Source organism: Mobula hypostoma, chromosome 11 (genome assembly GCF_963921235.1).
Source record: "Mobula hypostoma chromosome 11, sMobHyp1.1, whole genome shotgun sequence".
Lineage (NCBI taxonomy): Eukaryota > Metazoa > Chordata > Chondrichthyes > Myliobatiformes > Myliobatidae > Mobula > Mobula hypostoma.
The window spans coordinates 79,147,924-79,173,417 of NC_086107.1; the positions used below are offsets into that span (position 1 = coordinate 79,147,924).

The 25,494-nt window shown below is 45.2% G+C and overlaps 2 protein-coding genes and 1 long non-coding RNA gene across 5 annotated transcripts in view; 2 read left to right on the forward strand and 1 right to left on the reverse strand.

Annotated features, from left to right (window-relative positions):
• Positions 1–3,712: 3,712 nt before the first annotated feature.
• The window catches only part of LOC134353852 (uncharacterized), a 40,900-nt gene continuing 19,118 nt past the window's right edge, over positions 3,713–25,494 (reverse strand). Inside the window, exons 1-4 of one of the 3 annotated variants that reach the window (XR_010019690.1) lie at positions 17,469–20,220; positions 14,704–14,800; positions 7,254–7,422; positions 3,713–5,610 (exon numbers count right to left, since the gene is read on the reverse strand). This is a non-coding gene — a long non-coding RNA (uncharacterized LOC134353852). Of the gene's footprint in view, positions 5,611–7,253; positions 13,322–14,703; positions 14,801–17,468; positions 20,221–25,494 lie in introns of those variants that run through there. The other 2 variants (XR_010019691.1, XR_010019692.1) reach the window with 2 other exon arrangements.
• LOC134353851 (zinc finger protein 239-like) lies at positions 6,448–7,243 on the forward strand. The gene has a single exon (XM_063062325.1). The coding sequence runs from the start codon at positions 6,448–6,450 to the stop codon at positions 6,793–6,795; it is 348 nt and encodes a 115-aa protein (XP_062918395.1). The 3' UTR covers positions 6,796–7,243.
• Positions 17,525–25,482, forward strand: LOC134353847 (zinc finger protein 16-like). The gene is made up of 2 exons (XM_063062318.1): positions 17,525–17,595; positions 20,648–25,482. Exon 2 carries the CDS (start codon positions 21,404–21,406, stop codon positions 22,586–22,588), a length of 1,185 nt encoding a protein of 394 aa, XP_062918388.1. The 5' UTR covers positions 17,525–17,595; positions 20,648–21,403; the 3' UTR covers positions 22,589–25,482.

Consider the following 25,494-nt stretch of genomic DNA (forward strand, 5'->3'; position numbering starts at 1 on the left):
CCCCCACCTTATCAGGGACCGACTGCACCCAGTGCTCCCGAACCCCAATCCTCCCAGTACGCAGATACGCTGGCCGCTCGGGTAAAACAGCGGCGGCAGGGAAGGAGAGGCTCTCTATACCGTGAGAACCAGGAAGGGAATACCGAGGATTATTCCGAGATAGGAAGGGAAGAATCCAATAAAACCCCAGAGTTAATGGCTCCACAAAGACAATTGCCCACCCCGAATGCTGCCCAATCCACGAGCAGCCGAGGAGGGCAGCCCTCAGTAATTACTGTGTATGCACCCTGGAAGCGTCAAGAAATGATAATGATCATGAATCATACCCCAGTTAGAAAAGAACAACCAGCACAGTTTGCTCAGTAGTCGGCAGTACTATACAAATGTATAATGCGACCCCGCAAGATTTGTTCTGTCTCTGCTGCATGATTCTCTCAGCTGGTGAGTGGCTGAAATGGAAGGCAGAATTAAGATACCAAACCTATTGGGAGTTACAGGCGGGAATCCATAATAAGAATGAACAGACAGACCAGATTATCCAAGCCTTGGAGAGGGCTCTCCAACAAGTGGTAAATATCACTAAAGTACTTGAATGCAAACCTAAACCTGGGAAATCTGGACCAGACTATCGGGAGCGATTTGTGGCGTGCTACGGCAGTTTCGCAGGAGACCAAGCCTTTAATTAATGGGAATTCGAACCCCTCCCCCCACCCAGTTTAATGCCTTACTGCTTCAATGCTTACCAATTAAGTTAGCCAACATGATTAAAACTAATAATATGGATTGGCCTGACAATGACCGAAATCGAATGCGACGAGCTTTGACAATCCCGATAAACCCCGAAGGGAACTAATAAAGGTGAATATGTTCAGCGGGAAGAAGGACGCGAGAGGGCTATATCTGGGGATCAGAACTGGGAACAAAAACCTACCAAGGGACAGGTGGGGACAACAACCTGTTTAGAAATTGACAAGCAAGGATGCATCCCACCGTGAGTACCACCCCTCAGGAAGTGCCCAATGTAATATTGCAAGTTGCTGCAATTCTAATTCCGTTTATGATTGATACGGGGACAACCACATTCACTCTCGATCAGGAAATAGTATGGAAAAGAGAATCCAGCTATCAAACGCTACAATCACTCTGTCTGGGTTCGAAGGCACGGAACACACGTATTCACTTACCCAGCCACCGCGGGTGGAATTCCAGGGGGACCCAGTGTGAGGTTTTATTTACAGCCACCACCAGTTTGGGGTGTAATCTTGCAGAGGTAATGCTACCTTTTACAATTTACTCATCGCTCTACAACTACTTCGAGTTTTGGCTGTTTTTAAATGTGCAGCCCATACTGGGGAATCCGATGAGATATTTAAGAGTAATGCTGGGGATGATGCAGCAGCTGAGCAGACAGCCTTGAACCCCACACTTTTGATCCCCTCGGGAAATAAGCAGGCCTCTATTAGACGTGACCCACGGACGGGTATGCCAGATATGGGGGAAATGTGTACATTCTAGGGGGACGCCCCTGAAGGAGAGCGCAAACTATGGTCCCAAATGGGTTGCCACCTTGAACCTCAGACCTATTTATGGGTGACCTCTGTGGGACAGGTCTGTGTTCCCTCTGTGTTCTTACCTATTTTGATAGATTATGTACATAATTGTACACACCTGGGCAAGGAGGGAATGGTTAATACTGTTACGAGAATACACATAAAATTAAGATGTGTGCTGGCCTGGGCTAGCATCAGTGGCATCAGCAGTTGGTCTGCCACCTGCCCTCAGGGGAAGGAGAGATAAGGAACAATGGAGCAGCGTCTGGAGATGTGTAATGAAGGGATGTGGGAGAGAGAGCTGTCTGGAGCGGCTCCCCCTTTGAACCCTGAACTGTTTGAAGTGATGGACAGGCGATACCCCAGCAGGGGGATAAAAAGGGACAGGTTCGCTAAGACAGACACACACGCCACCCGAGGTAACGAGACCCTGGAAGCGGTACGCTTCTCACGAGTGGGTGAGAAGTGCCAGACAACGACCAGGGTGGAAAGGTACGATCAGCGGGAACCCGGTGTGTGTCCGCCCTTGCCTGGGTGCCGGGTTCACTGCAGAGGATCGACCGCATCTGGAGGAGGGGTCACAGTCGGTGACCTCAGGTGACATCACCAAGGACCTGCCCAAAAGCTGTTTGTGAGCCATCTCGCTGGTCTGTGAGCCATCTTGCTGGTCTGTGAGTGAAGCCGTTCTGAATGATCAGTTGTTCCTGTTCTATGTCTCTCTTCCCCCACGTTGTCCACCGCCATGGCAATGATTACTGCGAACTGAACTACTAACTGGACTGAACTTTGAGTAATTTTGAAATTGGTCATTTACCCCTAGACAACGATAGAGCTTGATTGATGCTGTTATCTTAATTCTGTGCACATGTGTGGTTATCATTGTTGAATTGTTGCATTTATTATCCTTTCGATTACTGTGTTGCTTGTTTCTTTAATAAAACTTTCTTAGTTCTAGTACTCCAGACTCCAACTGAGTGATCCATTTCTGCTGGTTTGGCAACCCAGTTACGGGGTACGTAACAATACATTATTACAATCCTGGTGGCACCCTGATTTCCAGAAAGCAGCAGAAAAACGAGCCACAGCATGTTTAATTTGTTAAAAAAAATGAATGCTGGAAAAGGCATGTCTTGTGTTTCTGGAACTACCCCCTTGCCTGGTGGACCTTTTTCTTGTTTAAAACTTGATTTTATAGAACTACCTAGAGTACATTGTTATAAGTATTGCTTGGTGATTGTAGATGTTAAGTAGATGTATTTAGCAGATGAATTGAAGCTGTTCCTACAACTAATAATACCACTGTGACTATTGTGAAAATATTGCTAAAATAAATAATTCCTTGCTCTGGACTTCCAGAAATGATAAGCTCGGACAATGGGCCACATTTTGTTGCCAAAATAAATGAGGAAGTCTGTAAAGAACTTGCTATAAAACAACAGTTCCACTGCACCCATCATCCAAAAGCAGCTGGCATAGTTGAACGAGCCAATGGTACTTTGAAAGATAAGCTGGCCAAACTTACACAAGAAACTGGATTGACCTGGTTGAAGGCTTTACCCTTAGCCCTATTCCATATGAGAATCAAGCCATCAAGTAAGACAGGGTTATCACCTGCAGAAATTATCTACGGGAAGCCTATGAGAACCCCATGAGGACCCCGACCTTGTTTGCTGCTCCTCCCTGAGAGCTTACCTGCAAAATTAGATATGCATACCTTGGGGGAGGAGATGGGAAAATACTTACGCAAATTAACTAAACCTCTCCAAAGCTTGCATTCACAGGCCTATCAGGAAGACAAAATCCAGCCCAAAGGTGATTATTCCATGATTGAGCCCAGAGATTTTGTCCTGATCAAGAACTGCGATTGAGGGGAAACTCTGACCTCGGTGCAGAGGACCATATCAGGTGTTACTGACCATTCCCATGGCTGCGAAACCAAAAGCGCAATCTCGGTGGATACACCAAACAGACTCCAAACGTGTTACTGAAGGAACTGAGTAGAAGGACTCTCTTGGATTAAAGGAAAATGTATTGGTTGATAGTGGTGTTTGTGCTAATGTCTTTGAGAGGGCACCCCAGCATCTGGGGGCCCCTGTGCAAACACCCTTCTGTCTCTCTGTCACACCTACACCAAACAGGTAGAACTAGGGGGCAAATTAGAAATTCAGCAGCATGGTAAAACTATGACTCCAATGTCAGTAATCCCACTCAACTAGAGTGAGGAACTCTCAGCCTGGGCTTTCTCAGACAACACCTGGGGAAGTGAGGCGAGGAACTGTAGTCCAGTCAGAGGCAAAGTTCCCTCTAATTTTTAGTAGTCATTGTGTGCAAAAATCTTATGTTGTGCAAATTTTTTTCCTGTGACAAAAGTACGTGCACACTGAAAAAAAAGTACATGGCACAATTTATGTAGGTTTACAAAATATTTGACATAAAACTGCACAGAATAACAACAAAATAACATGTATATTTAAGTCACTCGGTTATTTTTTCTCTCTCCTGTCTTTGGCATTTACCCATTCTTTGTAAACTCTTTCTAGACTAATAGAACTTCCATCCAATTGATAGCTTTTGATTCTCATTAACATATCCAAATGACATTCAGCTAAACGGTTTCTCAGCTTGTTTTTGAGTTGATTCATTAGGCTAAAACCTCGCTCACAGTTTGCACTAGACTCAAGAAATGTTCCCCCAATGTCCATCAACCGTGCAAGGTCGCAAAACTGTTCATTTTGAAGTACTAATGCCACCATTTGAGCAAAGTTTGAAATCAGTTTGGATTTAATTTTTTCTTGCACGGAAAACTTGAAATCATTAAACTGTCTAACCATTACAGTATTTTCAGCTAGAAAATCATGATATTTTAGACATAAGGCATTGACTTGTTCTGGATAGTCTCCAGAAACTTGAACACATAACTTTTGCTTTGCCAGCTGTCTGAGAGTTAAACATACTTTTCCATATGTTCATTAATGCTTTGAACAGAATGTAAAGAGTTATTCATTTTAACAGCTAAAAACACGCTGTCGAAAAGAACTTTGATCTCCTCTGGGTTTGATCGTTTTCACTTTTGCTCATCTGCACTCAACCGTAACATGCGTAGCACTCCTGTAATGACGGGTTCTGTTGCCTGAGCTTTTTCACACCAACCAAATGCGATTTATTTGCCAAATGATGCTTCAAAAAGTCAAGTTTCCAAATATCATCCCACTTCTTTCCACTAGGAAATTCTCCAGCAACTTTCGCATCACGTCAACACAAACAGATAACTCCAGTTTCCGAATCATACATAAATATTTCTTGTAGCTGAACGTTCATGACCTCATGAGCTTTTGGTATATGAGTTCACCACTGTCAATCACCTTGGGTGGTGGGAGAGAGGGACAGGGTAATTAGAAAGTTTCCAGGATCAGTCATGTAATCATGTAATATCATGTGTTCTTTGTAGGGCTGTGGGATATGACCAGAACTTGAAATAACACAAGTGGAGAGAGACAAACTGAGCCACGTCACAGATTGAAGGCAAGCAGAAATAGCCCGTTCTGATACAGTCAATTCAAATTCCTGATCCATGTTCAGTTTGCAGATCAGGAGTTGATACTTCAACTTCTGTTGAACCTCGCTATAACAGTGGTTGCTATAGAAACTAAAATTATCTCATCTGAAGTGCTGTCCTTCACCCAACGGTATCCTTGGTACATTCTTTTACAGGTGCGAAGCAGCAAAGAATTTGTGTACAGGAATCTCAAACACAACAATACATCAGTTTTAATGTCTCTGTCCAGGTATTTAAGGAGTGACCAGATATTTCCTTTGTAACACCAATATATCTGTTGTTGATCCTAGGAGATGAAGAAGTGTCTCATCCCAGCTGGAAACATGCTTTGTGTCTGAAAGGAAGTTTTCGGTTTGAACTCAGTGAGTCCACTGGAATTGGGGTGCTGACAACACATCAGCATTTGTTGATTTGTTCTGCCCGTGGGAAGCAATTCATTCTGTCATCCAAGCTGATCGTACAACAGAAAATTTACAGCAGTGAGAAGCTGTTCACTTAATCCATCTGTAGGAAGAGATTCACTCAGAGCTGACAGGCAGACACACCAGTGAGTTCACAAGGGACAGAGACTGTTCAATTGTTCCATGTGTGGGAAGAGATTCACTCAATAATCTGATCTGCTGATGCATGTGTGAGCTCTCACTGTGAAGAGGCTGCTCATCTGTTCATCAGTCATCCCATCCACAGACACACCAGTGAGCGCACAGAAGAGAGAGGTGGTTCACAAGCTCGGTCTGTGGGATTCAGTCAGTCATCCCACCCACAAACATACCGGTCACTTCATACTGGGGAGATGCTGTTTACCTGCTCAGAATGTGGGAAGGAATTCAATCGATCATCTGACCTACTGGCACACCAGTCAGTCCACACTGGGGATTGGACATTCACGTGCTCAGACTGTGAGAAGGAATTCTCTCGGTCATCTCAATTGAAGGTACATCAGCGTGTTCACACTGGGGACAGGCCGTTTACCTGCGTAGAGTGTGAGAAGAGATTCACTCGATCATCTCACCTGGAGGCACACCAGACAATTCACACTGGGGAGAAGCTGTTTACCTGCTTAGACTGTGGGAAAAGATTCACACGATCATCTCATTTTTCAGCACACCAGTCAATTCACACTGGGGAGGCACCATTCAGCTGCTCATACACTGGGAAGGGATTCACTCAGTCATCACAATTGAAGGTACATCAGTAACTTCACACTGGGAACAGGCTGTTTACCTGCGTTGATGTGGGAAGAGATTCATTCAATGATCTTACCTGCAGGCACACCAAACAATTCACACTGGGGAGAAGCCGTTTACCTGCTCAGACTGTGGGAAGAGATTCACTCGATCAATGGATTTACTGGTACATCAGCGAGTTCACACTGGGGAGAGGCTATTCACCTGCTCAGACTATGGGAAGGGATTCACTCGGTCATCTCAATGGAAGCTACATCAGCAAGTTCACACTGGGGACAGGCCGTTTACCTGCTCAGACTGTGGGAAGAGATTCTCTCAGTTATCTGAACTGAAGGGCCATCAGAGAGTTCACACTGGGGAGAGGCCGTTCACCTGCTCAGACTGTGGGAAGGGATCCACTCAGTCATCGCAACTGAAAGTACATCAACGAGTTCATTCTGGGGAGAAACCATTCATCTGCTCACATTGTGGAAAGGATTTCACTCGATCATCTCACCTATAGGCACACCAGTCGATTCAAAGTGGGGAGAGGCCATTCACCTGCTCTGACTGTGGGAAGGGATTAACTCAATCATCTGACCTACAGGCACACCAGTCAGTTCACACTGGGGAGTGGCCATACACCTGTACATACTGTGGGAAGGGATTCACTCAATCATCTCAATTGAAGGTGCATCAGCGAATTCACACTGGAGAGAGGCTGTTCACTTGCTCAGTCTGTGTGAAGGGATTCATTCAGTTATCTCAGCTACAGGCACATCAACGAGTTCACACTGGGGAGAAACCGTTCACCTGCTCAGTCTGTGGGAAGGGATTCATTCAGTCATCTTCCCTCCTGGCACAGCAGCGAGTTCACACTGAGGACAGACCGTTCATCTGCTCGGACTGTGGGAGGGGATTCACTCGGTCATCTTCCCTACTGGCACATCAGCAAATTCACACTGGGAAGAGGCTATTTACCTGCTGAGGATGTAGGAGGGGATTCACTCAGTCATCTTAACTGCAGCTACATTGGCAAGTTCACACTAGAGAGATGCCATTCATCTGCTCAGACTGTGGGAAGGAATTCAAAGGTTCATTTCATTATCAGTGTATGTATCCAGTATACAGCTCCTGAGATTCATCTTGCCTACAAGACAAAAGAAAAACCATGGAAATCGTTGAAAGAGAAATATCGACCCCACCCCCCCACACAAAAAACCCCAACCCTTCCCTCACACAAAAACTAACAGATTGCCCATACTGAAAAACGGACACTAGAACGTCAAACTCCCAATCCCCTGCCTCTACATGGAAGGTTGAAATACAGGCTAACCACATGAAAAGACAGGTTCCAGCTTTACAGGATTTGCCTTCCCAGGTGGAGTCTCGGAAGTTGGTGCCCAAGTTCATTGGACCCTTCAAGGTTCTCAAGAAAGTGAACCTGGTGGCTTACACCTTGCAGCTCCCTAAGACCCTCAAGATCAATCCCACATTCGCATTTCCAAATTAAAACCTGTAAACACTAAACCTTTAGCCCCCACTACCGTCAGTCCTGCTGCCACCAGGTTTGTCACTGAAGAACGGTTCCTCACTGTAAAAAGAATTCTGGATTCACGAACTGTTTGGAGTGTTCAGCAGCTCCTCATGGACTGGGACCGGAGGAGTGGTGCTGAGTTCCTGAGACAGACAGCTTGGATCCAGCTGTCATCGATGGCAATCAGCATAATCTCTAAGTAACCAAGGCCGTCAGGAGTCGGCCATAGGGGAGGGGTTCCTGTAACGACATGCAACCAACTGCGCCAGCCTGCAGGGTTTAGATGCTCTAACTCTCAGAATGTGGATAACTGGCCTGTCCTGCTAATTGCTGGCCATGTTTTAGAAACATAGAAAACCTACAGCACAATACAGGCCCTTTGGCCCACAATGCTGTGCTGAATATGTACTTACTTTAGAAATTACCTAGGGTTACTCATAGCGCTTTATTTTTCTAAGCTCCATGTACCTCCAGGATTTTCATATTTAAAGCATGAAGACATTGAGCTTATTGTTCGTCCAGGCAACTCATACCAGCAGTCTCGACCTTTAAACACTCCTATACCTATGGCTCCATTGCATTGGCCAACCAAACCCTGGAGACTTTTACATGTAGACTGCGCAGGCCTGCTGGATAGTCACTGGATAGTTATCGATGTGCTTTCTAAATGGATCAAGGCCAAAACGGTGAAGACGTTGACCAGCCAGATGATGATAAACATTTTACGCACACTATTTTGTGTGCGTGGAATCCCCAGTTCTGTGATAATAGTCCCATGTTTCCAAGTGAGGAGTTCAAAGTATTCTTACAAGACAGTGGAATTCGATTGCAACATTCACCCTTTATCACCCATCATCAAATGGTATGGGTGAAAGAGCTGTTCAGATTGTGAAGCAGGGAGTACAAAGGTTTAATGGGGACATACACAGCAGGATCAACTGGTTTTTGTTCATGTACCAAATAACCCCTCAAACTACCACAGCTTTCTCTCCATCTGAGCTACTGATGGGCTGCAGGTTGCATTTCCAATTAAATTTGTTCCACCCAGAGGTGGGAGATAGAGTAAGAGACAGATGAAAGACAATGAAAATACAGGACAATTCAAATAAGGAACATCAGTGGGAGATCCCATTTATCTTGACCCGACCCCTGAAAGCTGAAGGTGGATGAACGCAGAAATTGTGGTGAAAGAGGGTCAACAAGTTACTTCAACACTTCAGGATGGTAGTGTATGCCATCAGCATCTAAATCCCATCAGGAGACGACCAAGTGAATCCCTCATTCTAGGATGAGCAAGTGAACAAGACAGGTTAGCATTGCAACTAACTGAAGCAGAATCTCCAGTTAAAAGCACTAAATCCGAACCAACACTCAATCCTGAGGCTTCTGGATTGTGCTGATCAGAACGGACCAGAAAACTGATGGAATATTATCAAGCAGGTTTCGCCTGAAAAACTAACAGGTGGAGAGATGTCCAATCCACCCAGTGACTGTTACCGGTCTGTCATATGATATAACGGGATCAGTCGATATTGTAGGCTTGTCCATCTAACAATTGATGTTTGACCTACTAATTCTGTGCGTGTGAGTGTGCTCATTGTTTCTGAGTGACTACCAGTCAAGCAGAACTACTTGGCTGCATTGGACATGAAACACGTTCTGTTCCAACCTCCAGGTTGTTCCTTACTTGTAACAGTACTAAGCAGAATATTCATAGAAGGCATCATACCTATTGTCAATCAGCTGGATGAGTGAGGAGTTCTTGTTAAGACACGCAGTGGGTCAAACTGTCCGGTCTGACCTGTCCAGAAAGTGAATGGCACTTGGTGACCAATGGTAGATTACAGGATCACTGAGTGGAGCGTATTGACAAGTTAATCTCTCTGGTGGCAGATTCATCAATGATCTTCAACACCCTCAACCTACCACACATGTTATCGATATGGCCAATGGTTTCTGGTCGGTACCACTGGTGCCTGAATGTCAATCATAGTTGGCTTTTATAGTCGTTGGTGAACCACAGGGACTTCACAGCAGTCCTACTGTCTACCACGGCATTGAGACAACATCTAAGGGGCTTTCCAGGCACTGACTAAACAACCATACAACATGTGGATGATACCCTGATTGCGTCTGAGACCGCAGATCAGCATGAACGTGATGTACTCTACCTACTCGATTTATCTGTCTTTCAAGGGACACAAAGCAAGTTTGGACAAGGCACATTTGCAACAAGAAGTGACTTACTTGGGACAGAAAATTTCCCAAAGCAAACAAGAAGTCACTGAGGATCGTTCAAAGGCCGTTATATCAGCAAAACCAATTGCAATACATCAGTCCAGCAACTTTGATCATTTCTGTGTTTATACAACTACAACAGAGCATGGGTTGATTCAGATACTGAACTTAGCCAACCCCTCACTAGCCTGCTGAAATGTGACAAGTGTGGATTGGAGCAGAAGTTTTCTGTCAAAGGTGTAATTGATAAGAGAGAGGCCTTTAAAAGTGAAAATTTGAGAGTACAAAGCTTGTATCTGTCTGGCTGACAACCACATCTGCACCAGGTTTTCAAAAGATATTGAGGCCCAGGTTAAGAAAAAAAAAACAGGTATAGACAGTCTGAACAAATGAGTTACCTATGGAGTATAAGAAATGCAAGAGAACACTTCAGAAAGAAATGAGGGCTTAAAAATTAAGGCATGAGGTTGCCATAGCAGACAAGGTGATGGAGAATCCTAAGAGATTCATTCTGTAGATATGTTAAGAGCAAAAGGATTGCAAGGGACAAAGTTAGTCCTCTGGAAGATCAGAATGGTAATCTATGCATGGAACCAAATGAGATGGGGGAGATTTTAAATGGATTTTTTGCATCTGTATTTATTCAAGAGATGGATACAGAGTCTACAGAAGTGAAGCAAAGTGGCATCAAGGTCATGGACCCTACGGAGATTACAAAGGAGGAGGTGTTTGCTTTCTTGAGGCAAATTAGGGTGGATAATTCACCAGGGCATGTTAAAGTGTTCCCAAGGACCCTATGGAAGGCAAGTGCAGAAATTGCAGGGGCTCTAGCAGAGATATTGAAATCATCTTCAGTGTCAGGTGTGGTACTGGAGGATTGGAGGATAGCTAATGTTGTTCCGCTGTTTAATAAAAGCTCTAAAAATAAACCGGGAAATTATAGGCCAGTAAGCCTGACATTAATAGTAGGAAAGTTATTGGAAGATATTCTAAAGGATCCAATCTTTGAGTATTTGCATAGATAGGGACTGATTTTACAGCTTTAAAAATCTGTGCTTCGTAGTCGTATTTTCAGAGCATGACAAAGGAGTTCAGAATTCATTAGCACAGTCAAATAAAAATAAGGCAGGGACAAGCGAAGCTGCCATTATTGGAGTGCAGCAGTGTTGGAGTGGAGAGACTTTTGGCTTTGGCTCATCAGGCATGGGCAACGTAAGTATCTGGTCAGCTTTTTCTTGTTCATTCTTCATCTACAAGTGTATCGTTAGGGCAGTAAAAATGGCTCCAGGGGCTGAGGTTTGTTCTTTGTGTGAGATCTGGGAATTCTCGGAGGTCTGGGAATAACCACATCTGCACCAGGTGGACCGAGCTGCAGCTCCTCAGAGAATGCATTAAAGAACTGGAGCTGCACCTTGATGACCTTGGGTCATACAGGAGACTGCAGAGGTGATATATAGGATCTACAGTGAGGAAGTCACTCCGAGGTTACAGGAGGTAGGTGAATAGGCGACCATCAGGAGAGGAAAGGGAAATAGGCAGCCCATACAGAGTGCCTCGCTTGCGCTTTTCTCAATAACTAGAATACAGTATTAGATACTGTTGGGAACAACCTACCAGTGGGGAGCCGCAGAGATTTTGGTGCTGTAGCTCAGAAGAGAATGAGGCAAAGGGGGAGTGTAGTGAAAATGGGAAATTCCATAGTTAAAGGAGTAGATCAGAGAGTCTGTGGATGCGATAGAGGGACCCAGATGGTGTGTTGCCTCCCAGGTGCCAGGGTCAGGGTTTGTGTACATGATATTCTAAAGGGGGAGAGTGAGCAGCCAGACAACTTGGTACATTTTGGTACTAATGGCATAGGAATGAAAAGAGAAGGGGCCCTAAAGAGGGAATTTAGAGAACTAGATAGAAAGCTGAAAAGCAGAACCTCCGGGTAACAATCTCTGGATTGTCTATGCCATGCGCAATGATGACAAGAATAGGACGATTCAGCAAATGAATGAGTGGCTGAGAGACTGGTGCCTGGGGTAGTGTTTCTGATTTATGGATCATTTGCATCTCTTCTGGGGAAGGTTTCACCTGTACAAATGTGATGAGTTACACCCGAACCCAAGGGGGACCAATATCCCTCCAGGCGGGTTTGCTAGAGCAGTTGTGGAGGGGTTAAACTAATTTATCAGGGAATGGAATTGGAGTGATCGGGCTGAAGAGGTAGTGTATAGTGAGACTGTCAGGAAGGACAGGCAGATGATGGGGCAAAATTGAAGAGTCATGGAATACTACAGCACAGAAACAGGCCTTTCCGCTTACCTGTACTATATCCTCCCATTACCACTCCCATCCATGTACCATATCCCCCAATACCACTCCCATCCATGTACCATATCCCCCCAAAACCACTCCCATCCATGTACCTCCCCCCAATACCACTCCCATCCATGTACCATATCCCCCCAAAACCACTCCCATCCATATACCTCCCCCCAATACCACTCCCATCTATGTACCTATCCAAACTTCTCTGAAGCAATCAAATCACATACACTAATTCCACTGGCAACTCATTCCACACTCCACCATCTGAGTGAAGAAGTTTCGCTGCATGTTCCCCCTTAAATATTTCACCTTTCACTCTTAAAGGTCATGGGTTTCTGCTTAACCCATTACCTCTAGTTGTAGTATCACCCAACCTCCGTGGAAAAAGCCTGCTTGCCATTACCCAATCTATACCCCATCCACATAATTTTGTATACCTCTATAAAATATCCCCTCCAGTCTTCTAGGTTCAGGTGAAAAATACTTCTTTATCCTCATTAGATCATACGAATGTTCCACTTCTAATCTTCTTTCTGGATTTACATTTGATCAAGCTCTTAAGACTGAACCCACGTTCGCTGTCAGCACTGGAAGCTTGAAAAGTTCTAGTGATGTCAACTAGATTTGTCAGTTATCCAATTCTTCGTTTCGAAGCATGTAGTTTAACATATCAATGAACATCATAATTGATCCAGTCTTAACTTTCCCAGAAGTGAAAATTGGAAATCATAGTATTGCTGCGATATTTTTGAAGTAACACTTACTTTGTAGTTTGTAATATTAGCTCAGTTTTTTTTGACAGTTGTACAACATTCTGTTTCACAAATTGAAAATTGGTAGTGTTTGCAATAGTACAAGGTCAAAAGCTTGACTTCTGTTAGCTCATCAGAAAATTTATTATCCAACTGGTTACACACTCATGGAATGAACTGAATAATAAGCCCAGCTTCGACATCAGAACCTATAGGTGCAAGCAGATATTTCACTTTGTCACTCCAATAAAGGGTATCATCAAGATACTGGGCCCATGACTTGTTAATTTTTGCTTTTGCAAACTGCAATGTTTCAGTCGTATTCAAACAGGTTTTCTGAAGGAATTTACAAATGCCAAAAGATTATTAAGGATAGTTAATGCTAATAATTTCAAAATTATGTTAACACTAGATGAAAGAAAATTCCAGCTGCATAGTAACAAAAGCCATGTGCACGGGAGAATTTCAGTTACTCTGCTCTCGTGCACCCATGCAGCTTGGTACCGTCTGCCTTCTTGATGTAGAATCGTCAGCAGATTTCCTTCCACTGTTTCTGTGACATCAGCAGACTTGGACATCGCACATCTTGGCCCCTCCTCATGCTCATGTCAAGTTTACGGATGACACAAAGCTGGGTGGCAGTGTTAGCAGTGAGGAGGATGCTAAGAGGATGCAGGGTGACTTGGATAGGTTGGGTGAGTGGGCAAACTCATGGCAGATGCAATTTAATGTGGATAAATGTGAAGTTATCCACTTTGGTGGCAAAAATAGGAAAACAGATTATTATCTGAATGGTGGCCGATTAGGAAAAGGGGAGGTGCAACGAGACCTGGGTGTCATTATACACCAGTCATTGAAAGTGGGCATGCAGGTACAGCAGGCGGTGAAAAAGGTGAATGGTATGCTGGCATTTATAGCGAGAGGATTCGAGTACAGGAGCAGGGAGGTACTACTGCAGTTGTACAAGGCCTTGGTGAGACCACACCTGGAGTATTGTGTGCAGTTTTGGTCCCCTAATCTGAGGAAAGACATCTTTGCCAGAGAGGGAGTACAAAGAAGGTTCACCAGATTGATTCCTGGGATGGCAGGACTTTCATATGAAGAAAGACTGAATGAACTGGGCTTGTACTCGTTGGAATTTAGAAGATTGAGGGGGGATCTGATTGAAACGTATAAGATCCTAAAGGGATTGGACAGGCTAGATGCAGGAAGATTGTTCCCGATGTTGGGGAAGTCCAGAACGAGGGGTCACAGTTTGAGGATAGAGGGGAAGCCTTTTAGGACCGAGATTAGGAAAAACTTCTTCACACAGAGAGTGGTGAATCTGTGGAATTCTCTGCCACAGGAAACTGAGGCCAGTTCATTGGCTATGTTTAAGAGGGAGTTAGATATGGCCCTTGTGGCTACAGGGGTCAGGGGGTATGGAGGGAAGGCTGGGGCGGGGTTCTGAGTTGGGATGATCAGCCATGATCATAATAAATGGCGGTGCAGGCTCGAAGGGCCGAATGGCCTACTCCTGCACCTATTTTCTATGTTTCTATGTTTCTATGTTTCATTATCCGGTGAACAGCTGTGCCCAAGAACCAGTTACCTGGGTACTCCAAAAGTTACCTCCTTCCAGTCTGAAAATGACCCACTTATTCCAGGTACACACAAAACACCGGAGGATTCGACGGTTGAGGTAGCATCTGTGGAGAGGAATAGATAATTGATAAAATCATTGTGTTACCTTTGTTCATTGAGGAAATCACCTTTCTTCAACATTCTGTAGTTCTGACTCTCTGCCACTGAGACCATGTTTTTCTTCTATGTTCTCCGGGTACACAATAATGCACTGGGTAACAAGTGACTAGTATCATTCATACCATAAAAATGCCACAGTGACAATTTGCAATAAGAAAGCCTAATTGCCTACTCTCGAGGTTCAATGGCATTGCTGACTCTGAGTCAAAAGCCAGAAGCAGCCGTGTACATACTGTGGGCTCTTAGTAGGTCTGTGGGACATGATCAGAACGTGAAGTTATACTAATGCAAAGAGATAAACTGGGCCAGTCACAGCTTGATGAAGGGCAGAAATGACCCATTCTGATACAGAGAGGAAGACAGATAATTTGATGTGGTGCCTGGATGCCTGATCTGTGTCCAGTTGGCACTGAGATGTTCTTCCTCCAAAGTGTGTTCAGTCTTGCTGTAACAGTGTGATGTCAGAGATCACCATAAGGAATAAAATTATCTTAGCTGAAATTTTGTCTTTCACCCATTGGCCTTCCTTCCAAGCTTTTTAGACCATAAGACGAAGGAGCAGAAGTCAGCCATTTGCTCAGCCATTTTATCATGAGTTGATCCATTCTCCCATTTAGTCCCACTCCCCCGCCTTCTCACCATCACCTTTGATGCCCTGGCTGCTCAGATACCTATCAATCTCTGCCTTAAATACACCCAATGTCTTGGCCTCCACTGCTGCCCGTGGCAACAAATTCCATAGATTCACCACCCTCTGGCTAAAAAAATTTCTTCGCATTTCTGTTCTGAATGGGTGCCCTTCAATCCTTAAGTCATGCGCTCTCGTACTAGACTCCCCCATCATGGGAAACAACTTTGCCACATCCACTCTGTCCATGCCTTTCAACATTCAAAATGTTCCTATGAGGTCTCCCCTCATTCTTCTAAACTCAAAGAAATACAGTCCAAGAGCGGGGTAGAAAAGGCAAAGAATTTCTGTTTGGGAATCTAAAACGTAATGCACGTCAGTTCTGCTGTGTCTGTCAGCTCAACAGCACTTGAATGTGAAGGAGGAGATGGTTGAGAAGACAGCACATTAGTTGTAACATGTGGACATGCCCAATGTCTGACCTGATCAATGGCCGTAGAGTTGATCTTACTGAGCTGCCATTCACTGCTTCTCATTTTGGAAGGGATTCACCTGGCCTCTGCACCTGTAGACACACCAGCAAGTTCACACTGGAGAGTTGCCATTCATCTGCTCCGTGTGTGGGATAGAATTCATTCAGTCACATGAGCCATCAGCCAGTTCACTCAGGTGAGCAGCTATACTTGGCTCATTTTGTATCTTTCTATTAGTATAGTACCAAGTGTGGGAAAAGATTCATTTAGTTAATTCACTTTGCGAGGATCCACAATATGTAGGTCAGCAAGGAAATTTACTCAGTCATCCCAGCTGCTGAAAGACCAGCAACTTCACATCAGGAAGTTCAGATAAGGTTTGAGACTATCATAGTGGCTGAATCCAGTTGGAAATTCCTGACGGACTATTAATGTCAGATTCTGCAGATATTGCAGCAGCTCATCACACCCAGGGGAGAGTCCTGATCGCTGAGCATTGGAGGGGTTTCTTCTGCTGATCTTAGACTTAAAACAGACTGGTGTTTAATATTGTGGGTCTGTGACAATAAATCAGTTCTACTTCAAATCCTGTGGCTCAGCTGCAACATTGGTCTCTGTCAGGCCAATGTACAATTGGAGAGACCACTCAGTTCAGATGGTACCTGCTTCTGCAGTGCTTTTAAATCCACCTCTGCTGTTCACCTCTCACTCACCCTATAACGTCTGGTTGCAACTGGTCACCAGTCTGTGGGTGAAGACGTTTACCTTCAGTTTCCTCTGTGACACTGCAAACTGCAGAAGAAGATGAGCTTACTGGGGTTTTGTCCCAAATATCCCTCGTTCCTCAGGTCTCTAAACCAAGAATGAATGTCATGGGCAGTTAAACTCTTTCTGCCCAGGTCTATTCAATATTTTGGGTCATTTTCACTGATTTCCAAGAGCTGTGCCTCACACAGCTGGGCTTTTGCAGTACAGCACTCTCTGAAGTATGGTGGGTAAATTTTCGATAAAATAGGGTCAGAAACAAAAGTGAGGTCAGCATAAATCAAGGCTTCGGGGCTCCAGGTGTGGTGGGGGCTAGAGTTTACGGGGAATAGGAGGAGGAAATCAGACCAGGAAGATGAGGCTACAGTTGAAAGATCAGAAACATTTGGAAACTGAGTGAAATGAGGCTTATGTTTGAAAAATGCTGGATGAACTCAATGACTCAGGTAGCATCTGTAGAGGGGAATAAAGAGTTGATATTAATGACTGTATTCCTCTGCTTAGATGCTGCCTGACGAGTCCCTGCAGCATTTTGTGTGTGTTGCTCCAGTTTCTTTGCATCTCCAGCATATCTTGTTGTATTTATATCTGGATTTGTGAGTGAGTTAAACTTCGACGGCGGTTAACATGAGTTATATTGTTTGTGGGAGCCTGCTACGTTAAAGTGGTTCAGTTTTCTACATAAAGCATTGACTGCCTTTTAGCAATGTACTTGTAAGTGCTTGCCTTTAATGTCACCTTGCTTACCCAAAATCTCTTGCGCCAGTTGCCGCCGGTGATACAGCGATCAAATGCGCATGTGTATGAGACAAAGCTCGTTCCCGTAATTGGCGCATGCGCTGATTGGCAACAGACTGTAGAAGATCGGTAATAGGTAGGAGCGGGGTTCCGCGCGGGGATTTTATCAGCACCGGCTTCCACACCGCGACTGCGGGGCAGTTGTTGCGAGCTCCAGACACACTGTGACTCCGCATCCCAGAACATTCCCGGTCCTTTCCCTCTCTCGCAGCCCCACGATCCGTTCGCGGGCCCCGGGCGCTTTCTGCTCACGAGGGAAGGGGGCGGAGTCATTTCTCTGGCGCATGCGCATCGCTGGGGCCCTGACGGACAGAATCGGGTTTCAGTCACCGACCGATGTGAAATTTGTCTTTGCGGCAGCAGTACTTAAAAAAACGAATTACAGTATCTAGACTAAATAAAATAATACTGCAGAGTGTAGTGAGGCAGTTTGCAAACATCCTGACAGCTGACAGGCGGTTAAATGGCACTTTCCTGTGCGAACCTGTCACCGCGAGCGCGGGCGCGGCTCAGTCGAGGGACGAGTTGCAGAGCCCGTCCACCTAAATCCGGCGCAAAGTTGCATCGACCGAAACGCCGAGCTGATTGAGAAAGGTCGAGAACGCCGCCAGGGTACAACTAGCGTATCGCTGACGGGGACCCGGGTCCTAGTGCGGGGGGCGACCCAGTGTTCGGACGATTTGAACGTCGACACAGAGGCGGGGTGCTGTTGCTTGCTTTTACTGTTTGCATGATTTGTGTTTTCTCCCCTCTTTGTATATTGCGTCTTGGCCTTTTTTGATTGGGTTCTGTCCAGTTTCTTGCTTTGTGGCTGCCTGTAAACAACGAATCTCAAGGTTGTATAATTTATACATTCTTTGATAATAAATGTACTTTCAATCCTTTGAGGTCATATTCATGGTTCACTTTCCATTCAGAAATCCTCTGTTTCTGAATCTTTGAGTGTGTGCCTTCAGGCCCCTGTTACTCCTTCCTGATGATAGCAATGAGAAGAGGGCATGTTCTTGGTGATGGGGGTCCTTAATGATGGACGCTGCCTTTTTGACACATTGCTTCTTGAAGATGTACTGGATGCTGGGGAGGCTAGTGCCCATGATGGAGCTGAGTGAGTTTACAACTTTCTTCAGCTTCTTTCAATTCAGTGTAGTAGCACCCGCCCCCCCCACTCCCCCCAACCAGCCAGTAAGAATGGTCTCCACAATACATCTGTAGAAATTTGTAAGTGTCTTTGGTGACATACCAAATCTCCTCTAACTCCTAATGAAATAAAACCACTGTCCTGCCTTCTTTGTAGCTGCATTGATATATTGGGCCCAGGGTAGATCCTCAGACAAATTGACACTCTGGAACTTGAAATTGATTACTCGTTCCAGTCTGATCCCTTTATGATGACTGGTGACTCGCCTTACCCTTTCTGAAGTCCACAATCAGTTCTTTGGGCTTACTGGTGTTGAGTGCAAGTTGTTGCTGCAATACCAGTCAACCAACTGATATATCTTGTTCCTGTACATCTTCTTGGCACTATCTGAAATGTTGTCAAAAATAGATGCATTGACAGCAAATTTAGAGCTGGCATCTAAGCTGTGCCAAGCCACACAATCATCGGTGTACAGAGGGTAGAGCAATGGGCTAACCATACAGCCTGGCAGTGTGTCAGTGTTGATTGGCAGCAAGCTGGAGAAGTATTACTGATCCGCACAGATTGTGGTCTTCTGAGAGGAAGCTGAGGATCCAGTTACAGAAGGACGTATAAACACCTAGCTGTTGGGGCGTTTCAGTCAGAACTTTGGGAACGATTGTGTTAAATACTGAGCTGTAAATAGCATCCTGACATAAGTCCAAGTGATCCACAGTCACATGAAGAGCCAATGAGATCACATCTGCTGCAGACTTATTGTGGCAACTGCCAAATTGCAGTGAGTCCAGGTCCTTACTGAGACAGGAGTTGATTGAGCCATGACTGACACTTCATCACTGTAGTGTTGATAGTGTTTAAGGCAGCACACCCTGCTCCTCTTGGTACTGGTATGATCGTTGTCCTTTTGAAGCAATGAGAGATTGAATCACGAACGAGAAAATCTACAGATGCTGGAAATCAAAGTAATACACACAAAATGCTGGAGGAACTTAGGCCAGGTAGCATCTATGGACGAGTAGGTATTCAATGAAAAGTTTGCCTGGCCTGCTGAGTTCCTCCAGAATTTGTGTGTATTACAATGAGAGATTGAAAATGTGTCTGAACACCCCCACTAGTTGGTTGGCATAGGTTTTCAGAGCCTGTCATGTTGTGGAGGGTTCACCCTCTTGAAAGACAGTCTGCTGTTGGTTCCTGTAAGGTTTTTCTGGGTACAGAGGAAGCCATGGGTGATAATTCTAGTATTTTCCCCAGCATTCCATGGAGGCAGAGGGAATGGGAATGTGTGGATCTGCCAGACTGCGAAGTCCTGGCTCTCTAAACCCAAGCTTTAGGAACTCAGAACAAAGGTATAGTTCCGAGTTAATCTCAGGTGAAGAGGCCACCTTCCAGTGAATGAAAATATCAGTTAGTGCTGTAGGAGAAAAATGAAAAAAATCCTTCCATCAGATTTCACCGTTGTTTTACCTCTTTCTCTGGATAATGATATCAAATACCTTTCTCCTGGGTAACAAGTGACCTGTAGCTTTCATATCACGAAGGTGCCACAATCCAATGGGAAAGACAACTGCCCTCCCCTTCATATTCATTGTCATTACCATTGATGAGTTCACCTCTGTCAATCCTGCGAGGGTGGGGGGCGGGGTTCACAGTAATTAGAAAGTCTCAGCTGTTTAATATCATGTGCTCTCTGTAGCGCTGTTGGACTTCACCAGAATTTGAAATAATATTAATGGAGAGAGACAAACTGAGCCATGTCACAAATTGAAGTCAGGCACGAATGGTCCATCCTGATACAGGCAGTGAAACAGAGAACTGGATGGTCAGTCCAGTCCTTGATCTGTACGCAGTTAGAAGATCAGGAATTGTTCCTCCAAGTTGGGTTGAACCTCGCTGTAACAATGTGATGTCAGACATCATCATCGAGACTAGAATGATCTCATCTGAAATGCTGTCCTTCACCCATTGATGTCTTTTGTAAATCTTTTTACAGGTTAGAAATGACAAAGAATCTGTGTACAGGAATCTCAAACACAACAACACGTCAGTTCCAATGTCTCTGTCAGGTATTTAAGGAGTGACCAGATACTTCCTTTGTATCATCTTTTGTTGATCCTAGGAGATGAAGAAGTATCTCATCATAATTGGAAACATGCTTTGTGTCTGAAATTAAGTTTTCTGTTTTAACTCAGTGAGTCCACTGGAACTGCATGCTGAGAACTCACCAGCATTTGTTGATCTGTTCTCTCTGCGGAAGCGATTAATTCTGTCATCCAAGCTGATAATACGACAGAAATTTCACAGCAGTGGGAAGCCATTCACTGAGAATGCCATTCAGTGAGAAGCCGTTCTGCTTTGGAAGAGATTCACTCACTCAGCCAATCTGCAGACACACCAGTGAGTTTACGGGAAGCGAGACTGTTCACTAGTTCCATGTGTGGGAGGAGATTCACTCAGTAATCTGATCTGTTGACAGATGAACAAGCTCTTACTCTGAAAAGGCTGTCCACCTGTTCAGGCTGTGGGAAGTGATTCAGTCTGTCATCCTATCTGTAGACACACCAGTGAGCACACACGAGAGAGGCTACTCACCAGGTCAGTCTGTGGCATTCACTTAGTCATCCCACCTACAGATACTCCAGTCAGTTCTCACTGGAGAGAGGTCATTCACCTGCGCAGAGTGTGGGAAGGGATTCATTCGATCATCTGACCGACTGGCACACCAGTCAATTCACAGGGAGGGTGGGGGATGCTGTTCACCTGTGCAGACTGTGGGAAAGGATTCAATCAATCATCTGACTTATTGGCACACCAGTCAGTTCACACTGGGGAGAGGCCATTCAACTGTTCAGAATGTGGGAAGGGATTCACTCGGTCATCTCAGTTGAAGGTACATCTGCGAATTCACACTGGGGAGAGACCGTTTATCTGCTCAGACTGTGGAAGGAGATTCACTCAGTCATCCCAACTGAAGGTACATCAGCGAGTTCACTCTGGGGAGAGGCCGTTTACCTGCTCCGAGTGTGGGAAGGGATTCACGCGATCATCTGACCTATTGGCTCACCGGTCAGTTCACAATGGGGAGAAAATGTTCACCTGCTCACACTGTGGAAAGGCATTTTCACAGTCATCCACCTTACTGAGACACCAGCGAGTGCACACTGGGGAGAAGCCGTTCACCTGCTCAGATTGTGGGAAGGGATTCACTCAGTTATCTAACCTACTGAGGCACCAGCGAGTTCACACTGGGGAGAAACCATTCACCTGCTCAGATTGTGGGAAGGGATTCACTCAGTCATCTTACCTGCTGTCACATCAGCGAATTCACACTGGGGAGAAACCATTCACCTGTTCACATTGTGGGAAGGCATTCAGTCACTCACCTCACCTGAAGGAACATCAGCGAGTTCACACTGGAGAGAGGCCATTCACCTGCTCTGAATGTGGGAAGAGATTCATTCGATCATCTTACCTGAAGCAACATCAGCGAGTTCACACTGGAGAGAGGCCGTTCACCTGCTCTGAATGTGGGAAGGGATTCAGTCGATCATCTGACCTGAAGCAACATCTGCGAGTTCATTCTGGAGAGAGGCCGTTTACCTGCTCTGAATGTGGGAAGAGATTCACACACTCATCTCACCTGAAAGCACACCAGCGAGTTCACACTGGGGAGAAACCATTCACCTGCTCAGACTGTGGGAAGGGGTTCAGTCGATCATCTGACCTGAAGCAGCATCTGCGAACTCACACTGGAGAGAGGCCGTTCACCTGCTCTGAATGTGGGAAGGGATTTTCTCAGTCAAGCAACCTTGTGGCGCACTACCGAGTTCACACTGGGGACAGGCTGTTCACCTGCTCAGACTGTGGGAAGGAATTCAATCATTCAGCCGACCTTCAGAAGCATTATGGAGTTCACACTGGGGAAAAAGTTTAAATCAGTTGCATGCTTGATATTTAACCATCACAGTTACCAAATCCAGAGACAAGTTCAAAAATGGCTGTTGGTGTCAAACTCTGAAATTATTGCTGCTGTTCATCACACCCAGTTCTCCACCCTGGTCACTGGGACTGAGAGGAGTTCCTTCTGCTATTGTTCACATTTAATGCAACTGGAGTTTAATATTCTGAATCTGTGACAAATAAATCAGTTCTATTTTCAACTGTCTCAGGTACTTAGTGAAACTACAACATACCCAGTGTACATTAGGGAGTCAACTACACCCAGCTGGTCCCGGCCAGTCTTTCTGTTCCACGACAGTCCTTCTAAATCTTTCCCTGCTGTTCACCTTTCGCTTTCCCTGTAGTGATGGCTTCCAATCAGTCACCACTCTAAGGTTTCCCTTGAATTTCCTGCATGACTTTCTGCAGATTGAAGAAGACGTGCTGACTGCAGTTATGTCTGTTGTTTGGGTCGAGGAAGAATGACATTGTTAGTTACCCACCTTATTCCCTGTCCGTTTCAATGTTATGGGTTATTTTCACTTTTAAAGGGCAGTGTCTCACACAACGGAGATGTTGGAATACACCAGTGTGCTCAAAAGCAGAACATGGAACATTTAAGTCAGACACCAGAGATGGGTCAGTACACGGCAGAGTTTCAGTCTCTGGACAGTGGGAGGTGTAAGAGGAAATGATGAGGTGCAGGGGAACAGAGGGGGTGGCAACAAATGACAGAGTAGCAGCATTTGGAAACTGACAGAAAAAAAATTAGGTTGATTTTTACTGCTGACATGCCCAATGTCTGTTGACATGGAGTATATTGCTTTGGAAACTTGTGTGTTAAACTGGCAGCTGAATTCTCATAACAATACTGACTTGGTTGGTGCAATTTGGCAGCTGGGGAGGCAATACTTGTAAGTGCTTTCAATGGCACTGTTCTTACCCAGAAATCTGTGAGTTTAAGAATGTACCATCACTGAATCGAGTGTGCAGATGCCGAGAGTCCAAAGTTGTGCCAAAAGGTATGCATGGTTTCAGTAGACAAAAGGCTCCGGGAATGGGTTCACTAGTCCTCCCAGGCACAGCTGAGATCTTGCAATCCAAACTTAAGGATTTGTGAGTCGCATAAAAAATATAATTCTGACTTTATTAGGCATGAAGAACTTTGATGTATTTTCAAGTTAAAAGTAGGTACATGATTTTGTACCAATTGATTTGGAACATTAGGATCAGGTCTGATGACAAGAACCAGCTGATGTCCATACCTCTAGCTAGTAGGAACAGTTGAGACTGAGGCCCAAAAGTAAACTGGGTTCAACTTCTAGTGAATTTAAGTGTCAATTAGAGCTGCACAGGAAAACAAACTCTTTGTCACCTTCATTTCCTCCGCAGATGACCTTTGTGAGGCCACTTTGTGAGTTCCCATTGTCAATCACCTCAGTATCAGTGATTAGAAAGTCTCCAGGAGCATCCATGTAAACACCATGTACTCCTGGTTGGCCCATCGTGATACAGACAGGGAATTTGATGCTGAGTCCAGATGCCTGAACTGTGACCCAATAGAAGTTGAGGATTTGTTCTCCTAATTTGTCACCGTGTGAATGTCAGACATCACCTTGGAGTCTAAAAATATATCATCTGAAATACTGTCCTTCATCTATTGATACCTTTTGTAAACTTTTTACAGAGTACAAAAAGCTAGGCATTTGCATATGGTAATCTCAAACAGTACATCTCATCAGTTCTGCTCTGAATGGCTGTTCACCAGCACTGGAATACCATATGGCATTGGAGATGCTAGATAATGTTGATAGACATCACCAGTTGTAGCAAGGAGAATCTAGACACGTATCTGGGACAACCCCTGCCCACTTGTCTTGTCCGCCCCTCCCCAAGACCTTTTTCTGGGGTAATACTCCACTATTCTTCAGCCCCGTCTCTGCAATAACCCCTCCATTCTTCCCACATCATCTGATGTCTCCTTTCCCCAATGCTCCACAGCCCCCATGTTTGGGATGACCCCCTTCCCTCTCCCACTCTGCCTTTAGGACACATTTTCCATCTCCTCCTTCCCACCTCTGTCCATGTGTCACTCATTTCAGTCCCCTCTATAAGTACCTTGCCCCATTCCTTAGAATCACCTCCCCCATGGCCTAGGGTGCCCCCTTCCCCCTGTCCTGTCCCCACAACTCCTTGAGTCTGTCTCTGGAAACTCTTTTCCCTTTCCCACTCTCCTTCTCTGGGATACACCATTCCCCAATTGCTGTCTCTGGGACACAACCTTTCCCTGCTCCCCTATCTCTGGAATGTCCCATTGCCCCACCTTCCCTGTTCAGTCTCTGGGATAAATAATTTCCCTTCTGGCTTGGCACAGCACACTTATCCCCTAACCCGTCTCAGAGATGCCTATACCATTAGCCCCCGGTTTCTGTGAAGCTCCTTTTTCGCCCTGTTCATCCCATTTTCTCCCTCCACTATCTGGGACGCCAACTCCACCTCTTCCCCACAATGCTGTCTGTCTTAGGACATCTCCAAGTCTCTGGGACTTCCTGTGCACTCCCCCATCTCTGGGTCTCCTCTTTCTGGTTAACATCTCCCCTCACCTGTCTCCCTTTCACTGTGATACACGCTTCCCCATTGCCCTTCCCACATAATTTCCCTTCAATCATTCCCATTCCCCCATCACTCGATTGACAGCTGCCCCTACCGTTGGGTTACCCGTACACCTTTCACATTCTTGGGAAGTCTGCTTCCTCCCTAGCTAATCTCTGACATGCCTACTTTGCACCCAACCACCGTCTCTAAGAACAACTCTACCCTGTCTCTGTCTTTGAAACACTCTTACCCCATTCACTGGAATGCCTGCTGCCTCTATTTACTCACTTTCACTCCTACATCCCC

What these genes read in the sequence shown, in the direction of transcription:
- LOC134353851 (XM_063062325.1), top strand. Translation starts at nt 6,448, where the DNA reads ATGGATTTACTGGTACATCAGCGAGTTCACACTGGGGAGAGGCTATTC.
- LOC134353847 (XM_063062318.1), top strand. Translation starts at nt 21,404, where the DNA reads ATGCTGTTCACCTGTGCAGACTGTGGGAAAGGATTCAATCAATCATCT.